This window comes from Camelus bactrianus, chromosome 6 (genome assembly GCF_048773025.1).
Source record: "Camelus bactrianus isolate YW-2024 breed Bactrian camel chromosome 6, ASM4877302v1, whole genome shotgun sequence".
Classification (NCBI taxonomy): Eukaryota; Metazoa; Chordata; class Mammalia; order Artiodactyla; family Camelidae; genus Camelus; species Camelus bactrianus.
The window spans coordinates 31,602,259-31,615,221 of NC_133544.1; the positions used below are offsets into that span (position 1 = coordinate 31,602,259).

The 12,963-nt window shown below is 37.0% G+C and overlaps 1 protein-coding gene across 5 annotated transcripts in view; it reads right to left on the reverse strand.

The window, feature by feature from the left end:
• Positions 1-1,530: 1,530 nt before the first annotated feature.
• Positions 1,531-12,963, reverse strand: part of FUT8 (fucosyltransferase 8) — a 255,589-nt gene continuing 244,156 nt past the window's right edge. For all 5 annotated transcript variants that reach the window (XM_045522109.2, XM_010962271.3, XM_074365376.1 and 2 more), the window contains 2 exons: positions 10,649-10,799; positions 1,531-2,626 (listed from right to left, as the gene is read on the reverse strand). In XM_045522109.2, coding sequence (XP_045378065.1) covers positions 2,309-2,626; positions 10,649-10,799 — 469 coding nt within the window. In that variant the 3' untranslated portion in view covers positions 1,531-2,308. The remainder of the gene's footprint in view (positions 2,627-10,648; positions 10,800-12,963) is intronic.

Below are 12,963 nucleotides of genomic sequence, written 5' to 3' on the forward strand. Positions count from 1 at the left end.
CCACAGAATGAGAGCAACCACAGCTGCTAGAAAGTGGGGAGATGGGAGGGGGGATCTCAGAAGATAGAGAGCCAAAGAAAGAGAGCTCTAAATTCTGTGTGTAAACGCCACCCAAAGCTCTAGCTGACCCATGAACCATACACGTGTGGGACAGACTCCAGCTAAAGATAACAGAACTGAATTGAGATTTGAGCTGTTGCCCAAGACACAGTTTACAGTTTGAGTCCAATGAAGTTAAAATGCCTGCTAACACAAACTAACCAAAAAACACACTTTTCAGAGGACTGTAACAGAATCCATGGCATAAACATTTACAACATTTAGGATACAGTCTCAATTTACTCAACATTGGAAGGACTAGAAAAATGACTCACTCTCTAGAAAAAAAAAACAAATAATAGAGACCAATTTTGAGATGATTCAGATACTGGATTTAGCAGAAAATGGATTTTAAAGCAGTTATAACTATGACCAAAGAAGTAAAGGGAACCATGCTTATAAGGAGTAAAAACAGGAGCTCCCAACAGAGGAAATATAAACCGATAGTTACTGATGTTCTGATGACAAGTGAGGTAAGAATTAGAATACAACTCATATTCAGAAGTACCTCTGCTCGGCTGGAGATTTTTGCTTCAAATGACTTATCTGTACTAAAAGTAAACTGCAAATTGTTTATTGACACTAGATAGTTAGCTTTAGGGGAGTTGACTGGAGAGGTAGAAAGAATTTAGGGAAGTGTCTGGTAGGGAGATTTTACATACAGGTATTTTTATTTAGAGATGATGTGAAGAACAGGGTTTTTCTGAGTTATCAGGACTCCTGATATTCAATATCAAGCCTGCTACTGGTTCCTACATGGGTTGAATTTTTCTTTCAGAAGGTAAAACACATGCTATGAAATACTCCTACCAGGCATCTAGAAGAGACAGGCTACAGAAAATAAGAAGTGTTTTTATAAGGAGAAAAGTGATGTTCAGTGAGAAAGCACAGAGAGCGTCAAAGTCGTTCTTCTGAAGTGATTCTAACATGGAATTACTAAAAGGAAGTACTTGGAAGAGATAATCCCAAGTCCATTTTGGGTCTCATACTGGTTCCTCTCTCCTCTGTTCAGCAAACTCTACATACTATGAGATATGTACTTCAGATATAGAGCCAGCTACCCAACCTCACAGATTCCTGGTACTCGCAAAAGCAGGACATGATAGGAAAGGGTACAGATTGCTTCCTGGATAAAATAACAGGACTCAACTCACAAAAAGTGACAATAGTTACAATAAGAAAGAACCAGCCTGAACTTGTTAGTTTGGAAACCAGAGGGGATTCCTCTGGGAGTAAGGAGTATGATTATTTGATACAATTCAAACAAATGAACAATGTCCAAAATAAGAGAACAAAAGCTCCCAACCAGTATTCTGAGCAACTCTGTAATGTGCACTAACTAAACTCAGTTTTCAGTGTTAAAATGGACCAATGACTCTGGTTGGTCACTCAATCAGAAACAAACAAACAAACAAACAAAAAAAGCAGAAAAACTATAAAACTCCTATTTTTATCAACGTTTTTCACTATAAAGCTGACCACATCATCATCCAATGATATAAAATTCTAGAAACTTTACAAAATTCCTCTTTTTAAAATTTATTTTTTGTTATCAAAGAGAATGTCCAGAAACACTGAGTACTAAAGAATCTGTTCATGGCATTGTTTTACAAAAGTTCCTAATGAAGTATGAATATTTTATTTTCTGTTGTATCCTTCACTTATTAATGATGAGGTGGATGAAGTGGTGCAATTACTTAAAAAAAAAAAATTCCAGACAAAAACATCCATTCTCATTCTGAATCTGTTGACTGGAGTGAATTCAGTGGTTACAATACCACCACTGGCTAAGAAGCAAGCTCCCCACAGTAGGGAGCTACTCAGGTCTTCTCATTAGTTCACATAGGTCTCTCAGATATAGGCACCATGTTTGAAGTCTCACACAAAATGTCCGTGTCACTTAAATTACACAATGTGGCAGTGTTTGTTTCATGGGACATAATCTTGAAAGAAGGGGTAAAGTAGAAAACAACCTGTTCGCATGTTCTAGGTGAGTACATGATTGGACTGTGCGTGGGTTTGAGGGCGTTGTAGCCCTTGTTTAAGAGGGATTCCACCTATGAAGCAACTGTCAGCTCCCAGCTGCTCCCGGTGCTGAGGGTGTCGAACCATTCAACCGGGAGTTGTCAGGTCGGGGCCTTCTTCAGCTACTGTTTGGCTCAAATGGTTTGAACTGAGTTTGGTTGTCTGTGTCTTCCATCTAAGTTTTTTATTTCTCAGCCTCAGGATATGTGGGGTACTTGACTGTTTCTATCTTCTCTCGGACTTTGTAGGAGGGATATAGGCCCGTCCTTCCCAGTTTTCTGTTGACACCTTTAGAATAGCCATCCCAATGATTTCCAGCCACACCAATAATGTCTCCGGGTTCCATGGGGATTTCATCTTCAGTTCGAGGTTGGTGAGGATAAATGGCAATCTGGTTGTGGGCATTTTGGCCTCCAAAATAGTAGATGTCATCCAAAGAATGGAAGTTTGCAGAGGCATCAGGATGCAGTGTTTGCATGATTTCATAAGCAACTCGACAGACCTCGGGAAAGCACGAAAAAAAATTGTTAGTAGATGTAAGATCTCCTTCATAGCGATCTGAAAGCCCTTGGCCAAAGAGACTAGGACTAGATTAGGACTAGGACTGACAGGATGAGAAGTAGTGGATTCTAGTCACAAATTTTCAGTCCATTTGCCCTCAGATGATGGTACAAGTCATTCTTCATTTCTGTGCGTGTATCTTTTTTGTTCTTAACATAAAAGATAATTACAATTAAGGTTTCTCAGAGTGTATATATAGTGCAAAGTAATTTAAGACTGTGACACAGTTAATTTTAATAAACATTTATTAAGAGCCACAGAGTGTTCCATGTTGTGCACTGGTGGTACAAAAATGAGTAAGACATAGTTTGTGTTCTTGACAAATTTAGGGTTTAGTATTAGAATTAGGATTATAAATACTTTACACAGATGCTTCTGCTCCCTTTCCTTCATTCAGTGTTAATAAATCACATACTCTTTTCTGCTAGTTTGGACTTGGTCTCAGAATTCTTCTCAACAGAAATTCATGTAATTACAGACAATCAACTATTGGCAAATGAGCTAAAACACATCTGCCATTTCTGTGGTAAAGAATTTTATGTATGCTGTGTAGACAGATAGTAGCAATCTAAACTGAAATAAGATGGACTAGCCTTTGGGGAAGATGCATCAACCTGATGCATTTAAGGCTACTTAAAAGATTTCTCTGTCTAAAGAATACTTGTCCAAAGAATTCCCATTGGATGTCAGCTGAAATTCCACAATCCAAACTTCATTCCTTGAGTTTAATGCTTGGTGATAAAGTTAAACTATAACTATCTTAATGGAGGTATAACATTTTAAGCAATTAACAAATATATTCATTATAGAGTAAACAGGTTGCAGAAACTTTTCTAAGAATAGGCAAAGACAAAAGAGAGGATACTATCATTTTGCTTAGAAAATTCTTCCATTATACATCATGAACACAGGACTCAACTCAGGTCAAATTTTCCTAAATCTCTGGTGGTAGTTGTAGTCAATGAAGTTTTATTGTCCCAATACCAATACTTCTGCATTTATTTTAAATGATACTAATGGTAATTGCTAATGTGCTCCGTGGGACAATTTAGGATTACCCAGGAGTTCTTTAAAATTTTGGCATTCATGATATCAGAAACTGAATGGAGATGCTCATTCTTAAATGTTCTGATTAGGTTAATTATCAACTTCTTAAAGAATCTGAATTTCTGGAACCTGAGGGGCACTTTTTAAATGCTGTATTAGCAAATGAAAGTAATTTTAGGTAGTATTTTTAATTTTGCAGACAGGGACTAAAATACAAGGAGAATAAGGAACCTGTCCAAATTCTAGTGCTAGAATTTCAACTAGACACAGAGCCAAGACAATGACTTAGCTTTCAAGTTTGCTACTTTATCAACAAACTAATTTTATATTGGGAATGTCATGCTGCAACTGAGATCACTGGTAGAATGCTGGAGCTGTTAAAAAATGAGGTTCAAAAAGCTTTGGAACTTAACTTTCAAATTCAGCCACACAGGGCAAGCAAAATCAAATGAAGAATATGGAAAGAAAGAAACTAAATAATTAAAACATAGCAGCTCCATTAATAGCAAAGTACAGTAACAATGACAGAGACTAGTATTTACTGAATTTTTTCGGTCAGACATTGTTTTTTAGGTCTTACCTAGTTTAAATCTCAGTAGCCCCATAAAATTCTACCATGCTCATTTTACGGATGTCAAAGGTCAGTTAAGGAATATGCCCAAAGTTTACACTATTATTCAGTGGTATACTCAGGTTTTGAACCCAGGTAGCCTGTGTATGCTTGTTAATTGCTAAGCATATTTTTTTCTCACAGATCTTATTCTCCATAATCACATTTTAACATCAGAAAGATGTAACTTAAGGCCAAGGCTGGCCTTGGGCACACCTGAGAGTCTTATTTTCAGGGCTCCTCTACCCACTCTTCAATTATCTCTAGCCAGGGATGCAAGGCCTTGTACTGCCCTTGGCATGACTACAATGCCCACCGTGGCAATGAGCCCTGATGTGTTTCCTCCTCTCACTAATAAATGTCTCACTCTCATAAAACAACATGGCCCCCAGTCCCACACCCTGAGGGACGTGATTTCTTTTGGGTAATCCTAATCATTAGTTTACATTTTGGTTTTAGTAGTTGTTGTTGATATATCAGCCTGCTGGATGACACATGCATTTTCTTAATCCAGAGAAATAATGAATGGTAGAAATTTCAGACATCGAGGTGGGCCAATATAAGGCCCTTTATCCTTTTCATATAATGGCGAAAGATGACAGCAGCTGAGCCTAATGCGCGCTGATCGTGGTCCAGGAACTGTTCTAATAGCTGTGCTTGCACACACTTTCATTTAATGCTCACAACAACCCTGTGAGTTGGTTCCTATTATTATTTATATTTTACAGCTGAAGAAACTAAGCCAAAGAAAGATACATTTCCAAAAATTAAAAAGTGAACAAAGGAGCTAGTAAATGGCAGAGCTACAATTAGAACTCTTTTTCTGTCTCTAAACCATACACTAAACAGCCTTAGGAAAAGGACCTAGAAGAGTGCCTGCCACAGAGCAGCCCCTCCGTAAGTATCTTCTGAATGAACAGTGCTCCATGTGTAACACTATCAGCAGTGGAGGTGCAGGATCACTGGTGGTATTTAATCCTGAAGATCCATAAATAACATTCTGAGTAATTAAAAGATTTTCTTCCATGTTAACCATGGGGTAGTTTACTGCAAAGGGCTAGAAAGATTACTACAGCGTCAATATTTGCATTTAATCACCCTAGGCTTCCCCTCTGGGCTTTACAGAACTGAATCATGTGGCAGTTAACGAAGATTTTCAGCTCATGTCAATCTCAGGTTTGATACTTGACAGGTACATGATTGAGAGGGGCAGTCTATGGCTTGCAAAGTGGTGGCTGGCCACATGTAGCATGCTTTATTTCATTCTCTGTTGATGTGGCACTGTATCATTTTTAGAACACTACTGAGCACACAGTAATGAGTAAGAGCAAAAATCCTGCGAAAGGATAAAGCAGAGATATAACTATATATATAGTTTTATCTATCTATCTATATATTAAAAAAAACAATTAAAAATGGGAGGAAGGTCCATTAGTCTGAATTTTACCCCCAAGGAGCAACCTGCTGAGCTTGCATGAGCCTCCAAAGCTTTCTCAGAGCAGATGGGAATCTTGGTTTTTTGTCAAAATAGACAGGGCCAGGAGGATCTCCTAGTGTGAGAAGTTGGAAGTAGGTTCTTGTCTCACTGGAGGCGGCTGGGTATCTGTGCACTTTCACTGTAAACTACTTTGTTTTGCTATTCAATGAGAGAACAGTATCCACTGTTATTCCACGAGCCATACTTCAATGGAAATTCCTATCCAGAGCCATCTGTCTGGAAATAAAATGAATGCAGTATCTGGTTTCTCCCTGAGCTTTCCAAAATCTGATTCAAAGTGTGATGAAGCCAGTTGCCTCGTATGTGGATTTGGAATGAGACAACAGAGAATGCCACAAGAATTTTTTTTTTTAATGGAGTTACTAGGGATTGAACCCAGGACCTTGTGCATGCTAAGCATGTGTCCTACCACTGAGCCATACCCACCCCCAAGAACGTTGTATTAAGTGCCACAAAAGGAAGTGTCACAGGGGGGAAAAACTAATCTTGTCCTATGGTGATTTTAATGGTTGTAACCACTGAACAATGCTGACTGCTCCTTAAAAATGTTGATTACTCATAGTCTTTAAAGTGAGCATCTACAACCATTTTGGTAAATCAGATTCGAGTAATAAAAATGGATTCCAAAACTTGATAAGCAATATTTTCCAAAAAACTTTTCTGATATTTTGCCCATCTACAACTGAGGTGTCAACTGCTGTTATTTCTCCAACTACATAATTCCTTTGCTTCAGATTTAAGATGGTTTTGTTAAATAAGAAAATAACTTAAAAGACAAAGTAGATGCTTTGGGCATTGGCAACTTCCAGTAACAGAACAAAGTAAGAGTGGAATAGTGTGGAATGTGACTGATTGCATAGCTTTCAAAACTTACTTGATGCTCTTGAAAAATGTTAACATTGCCTCTAATTTTCAGATTAAATCCTGAGAATTGTTTTCTTTAATTGATGAGGCTCTTAGGACAAACTTGGCTTTGAGAAACAGCTCTGATGAAGGAATTCAGAAAACTAAGAGCAACAATAGTAACAAAATTAGAGAGTAGAGTCATATTATTGGCTTTTAAAAACTTTTCACTTAAGGAAAGAGAATTCCCAGACCTCACTTATGGATATAAAACCAAGAATTATTAGAAGCCCTAAGACTGAGAAGAATGGGTCCAAAATCTTATAAGGAATCCTGACTAAGATGCCATGATATTTGTACCTGCAATTTCTCAAACATCAATCATGGTATTTCCTTCTTCCAGTATTGTCTACCATGGCATGTGGTCAACAGATAAACTCTTTCCCACCATTGTCTTATAGCACAAAGACCCTCAAAAAGAACAGTATATAGGAGACAGAAAGCTTACATGACTAAAACTTCAGGATTGTCAAAGCATTATGAAGATCCTAAACTTCCATCCCTTCTAATCATCTCTTGAAATATGAGATTATCATCAAAGAAAGTTTGAAAGTTGGTTGTCCATGTTTTATTGTGGGCTGAGATTTGGTTCTCAATGTTTTATTTTCTTGTCACACTTCCGGATGTAAGGCTTTAGTCTTCTCCCATTTCCTAGCATGCCTGGGGCGTATATAGGAAAGTCTGCAGATTCATTTCCCTAAAGTCGAAACATACAATTCACTTGCATTTGCTAAAGCAACTATTACTTATCACTCATTCTTTGGGAATGAAGAGTTTTTGTTTCTGAAAATTCACATTATATGGTGACACTCTCTTTCAATAAGTTAAATAGAACTGAGGTGGCATACTGGCACAGAAAAGTTAATCTGCTGAATATTACTGGTTATTCTTCTTTATGAAGAATTATTACACTCATCCAACGCACACGATGATTGGGTGGAATCTAAGCATTACCCATGACCTTAAGAAGAGGTAATGGAGTCCTTGAATAGCGTATTTCATGCTCCGTCCAAAACGTGAGAACGTATAGTCTGAAATGAGGCCAGGTGAAAAAGAGCTGCCAAAGTAAATACCCTACAGTCTAACAGGCAGAGATTCCTACACCTATTCCTACATAATGAAAATAGCAGCTAACATATATTTAACATATTGCTAAGTACTATTCTCAGTGCTTTACATATAACTCTTTAATCCTCATAAAATTTATGCAGTAGGTATTATTATTATTATTACCATTTTTACAGACAAAGGTAAAAAAGTCAGTGACAGACAGCCACTAAGTGGTCAAAGTTGGATTTAAAATCCAGATAATCCGTCTCCAGAGTCCACGCTGCCTCATTCTTTTTCTCTGCCTAGTGATGTTAATGGCTGGACATTCTGATGCTATTAGTGACTTTTTATCAAATTCCACTGGTGATGATGAGACATTTCTGGGGCATTTTTTCAAACAATTCCAATTTTGGTTTATGGTAAGGAAACCTCTACAAGCCAGCAACCAATTTCATTCACACTGCAAAAATATTAAACTGTACTAAGTGCCTTTTTACCAAAAACATTTTCAAAATATACTGAGGTGCAAATAAGCCCAGAGATTTATCATTGGATGTGGAATTATTATTCCACAATCTGAATGTTATAGCTGTTAGCTGTCAAGAAAGTTATGATAGTGGAGGTGATCCTGTTTACCAAACTGCTACTCACTACATAAATGTAAGGTATTTTTACTGTTAAACTTTCATTCTGAACTCCAACCAAAAATGTTTTGAGGTATTCAAGTCTATTCTGGGATACAAAATATTGGTTCAAATGGGCAGAAGTATTTTGGATGAACTTTGACTTGCCAAGAGTTTTTATGGACAATATAATCTATAAGCACAAATCTTATTCCTTTGCACACAACTAAACCTCTCAGACTACTCTTCATATGAACTGTGTCTCTGGATCTCAGGTCTGGAGAACACATCAAGGCTGATATTATGCATAAAAGAGAACAAAGTACTATGAACAATATGCTCTTCAAACCTAGGCAGGTTTTCATTATCATGAAATGGGTCAAAATTAGAGTTACGAGGATCAAAAATTCTACAGCACATCTTGAAAAGGAAAAAAAAGACCTTCTTCCCAGAATGAGCCTAATGGTATTTTTAAGGAGGCCTGGAAGAAGGAAGGCAAAATGTAGAGCACGTCTCTGTAAGTCTCAGTGTCTACGCACGTGTAAGTTTGGTAAATGTTCGGACGTACATATTTACTTAATTTTAGAGCTTTATGACTAGAGCAGTGGTTCTCAGCAAGGGCGACTCTGCCCTCCCACGCCCCCCACCCAGGACATTTGACAATGTCTGGAGACACTGTTGGTTGTTACAACTTGAGGTGAGAGTGTGATTGGCCGGGGATGCTGCTGAGCATCCTACAATGCACAGGACAGCACCTCACAACAACTTCTCTGGCCCCAATGCTAGGGTGAGAAATCCTGGACTAACGGAGCAGACTTTAGACAGGCCTCAAATCTAAGCCTACAGAGGAGGCGGTACACCTGGGAAGTGACTCGAGTCACTCACTTTAACAATAAGCATTAAAAAATGTGTTCTTTGCATCTGTTAAATCACGTGGGCACCTAGCCAGATTCTCAAAAACAATTGAGAGGGACGTAGTTAAAACTCCTCCCCGCCAACTCCCTTAAGAATAGAAAAGGGACCTTCTCAAAGACAGGATCCTGACCCCAATTAGGGGAAACATCACCTGTGGAGGCCTTCATGGAAACTTGAAGATCAAGGAAGTTCTCCTTTCTGATTACGGCTGCTGCTGTTTCTTTTGCTCTGTGTAGCTGTTTTGGGTCTTAACTTGTATTCTTATCCATACTGAAAGAACTCATATAGCCTTTGCTGGGGTAAGTATCTTTCCAACAATCATATCACCAGCCGATTGTGACAACGTGCACTGTCACATAAAAAACTATCTATTTTTTTATATTTTCTCTGGAGTATATTCCCATGTAAACGATGTGACTTTCCTTTTCACATTTTCTTCTCTCTGCTGCTTCTAAGCTTTTAGGTATACATTTATCTTACATGATTTACATTTCTTGGTAATTACTCTCCAGTTATTTCATGTGAGTATTTTGCTCATTAGATTCTGGACCAGGGTAAGATCTGTATCTTCAGTCTCCTTTGAAATCCCCTCTACACCTATTGTAAATCTGAGTACAGTCATTTAACAGCTTGTTGAATGAACTAACCAATAATATGCACATAAATGAGAGAGCTGAATAAACGACACAATAAATATTTCTATGCTGATATTCCACTGGGCACATAGAGATGACTGGACCACTCATGAAAACACATACACCAAACCAATAACACACCATTATCTACAACAATTAAACTCAAAGAATGATTGTAATATGCTACTGCTTAAATGTAATGTACTTTCTTGTTGGTAGAAATATAAAAGGACTTCAAGAGGAATTATATTTACTCTTTCTTATTTTCTATAAAGCAATCAAGTGAGGCAAAATGCTGAGCATTTAAGCCTTTCAGTATCAGTTATTGATGTGGATGGATTCTGGTTACACATTGATTGTATGCAAAATCAGAAAATATTAAGCAAACTTAATTACTTGCTGTTTCTGTTAAATGCTGTGAATTGGCCAAGTACTTTAAATAACCCCAGTAGCTGGCTTCAGTGGAGATGTATTAAACCATTGCTTGCAAACAACTAAATATTCAGTGCACTCAAATGGCTATGTTTTCTGGAATCTTTTCATTCTTTCATAAAAGGGATCATACCCAAATTGTCAAAAAAAAGCACCTGAGTCATGATAACTAAGATTTAAAAAAAACAAAACCCAAGAACTTCCTGACCTGACATAACCAAAAATATTAAAATGCTCTTTTATCACTTACCTGGGATGAAAAAGTACACACCAGGAAGTCTGCCTGGGAGAGAAAGTGTATATCCAGGATTACACCCCGAAGTGAATTTTCTGTGTATCGATTATGTAGTCCAGCTGACCAAGAGATAGAGTTATCACTAATAAATTCATAACTGGGGTACCTGAAAAAAGAAATACATTTACATAGTCACTGAAATCACAGAATTCTATCAGGAAGCAGTATCCTAGCAGCAGCAGGTAGACCAGCCCGTGTAACCAAGAGTCCCTCTCTTTCTGATAGTAAGAAGAGCTTTAATTTGGCATTCAGGAGAGTAGTTGACAAACCATCTCTGAATCTATCAGGGGGGCAGAAACCATTCTGCGGTGCCTTGCGTGTTACAAGTTATTGGCATGTCATACAAAATACACATTTACATCAAAATGTCTCTTCTCAATTCATGAAACAGTGAAAACAGAAAGTTCTTTATTTTCTTAGTAATGAGTGACCTTGAAGAGGTTTTTCAACCTGCTTTCATATTTTTTTTTCACATTGACACATTTCCATTTTATGTATTCCTTTTCCACCTTTATCCTTAAGCATGTATCTTTTCTAAAATATAATTTATACGTTGACTTTTTTTCCTTCCAGTTTTTCTGAGATATAATTGACATACAGCACTGCATAAGTTTAAGCTGCAAAGCATAATGATTTGATTTACGCACATCATGAAACGGTTACCACAATAAGTTTGGTGAGCATCTATCATCTCATATAGATACAAAATTTTTAAAAAAAGAAAAAAAGGTTTTCCTTGTGATGAAAACTCTTAGGAACTAGTTTAACAACTTTCATAAATAACATACAGTGTTGTTAATTTTCAGAGTTTTTTTTTTGGTGGGGGGAGGTAATCTGAGCATTATTTATTATATTAATCATGTTGTACATTACATCCCTAGTATTTATTTAATTTGTAACTGAAAGTTGGTAGCTTTTGTCTACCTTCATCAAATTCCCCCTCCCCCTAATACTCCTAGCCTATGGCAACCACAAATCTGATATCTTATTCTGTATGTTTATTCGGTTGGTTGATTTTCTTCGAGGTATAACTGACCTAAAACATTATGTTAGTTCCTGGAGCACAATATAATGATTCAATATTTCTGTACATTACAAAGTGATCACTATGATAAGGTTAGTTACCATCTGTCACCATACAAAGACGTTACATTATTGTTGACTATATTCCCCATTCTGTACATTTTATTCCCATGTTCATTTATCTTGTGACAGGAGTTTTGTGACTCTTAATCTCTCTTACCTTTTCCAAACAACCAACCTCCTCCCATCTGGCAACCACCAGTTTGTTCTCTGTATCTATGATTCTTCTTTGTTATGTTTGTTCCTTTTGTTTTGTTTCACATGTAAGTGAAATCATATGGTATTTGTCTTTGGCTGACATTTCACTTGGCATAATACCCTCTAGGTTCATCCATGTGGTCACAAATAGCACGATTTCACTTTTTTATACTCCATTATATATGTGTGTGTGTGTGTGTATATATATATATATATACACACACACACATACATACTCCATTATATATATATACATATATATATAACCATATCTTCTTTACCCATTCATCTACTGATGGGCACTTATGTTGCTTCCATATCTTGGCTATTGTGAATAATGAGGCAGTGAACATAGGAGTGCATGCATCTTTTCAAACTAGCACTTTTGTTTTCTTTGGAAAAATACCCAGAAGTGGAATAGCTGGACTGTATGGTAGTAGTACTGTTTTTAATTTTTGAGGAACCGCTATACTGTTTTCCATACTGGCTCTACCAATTTATATTCCCACCAACAGTACAAGAGGGTTCCCTTTTCTCCACATCTTGCCACACTTGCTATTTGTTGCCTTTTTGATAATAGCCATTCTGACAGGTGTGAGTGGATATCTCATTGTGGTTTTCATTTGTATTTCCCTGATGAATAGTAATGGTGAGAATCTTTCTATGTGTATATTGGCCATCTGTATGTCTTTTTTGGAAAAATATATCCTTCCATTTGTTTGTGTTATCTCTAATTTCTCTCACGAGTGTCTTACAGTTTTCCTAGTACAGATCTTTTACCTCCTTGGTTAGAATAATTCCTAGGTATTTTATTCCTTTTCATGCAATTATAAATGGGATTATTTTCCTAATTTATCTTTCTGATAGTTCCTTATTAGTGTATAGAAATGAAACATATCTATATATTGATTTTGTATCCTGCAACTTTACTGGATTTATTTATTAGTTCTAATAGTTTTTTGGTGGCTTCTTTAGGATTTCCTATTTAT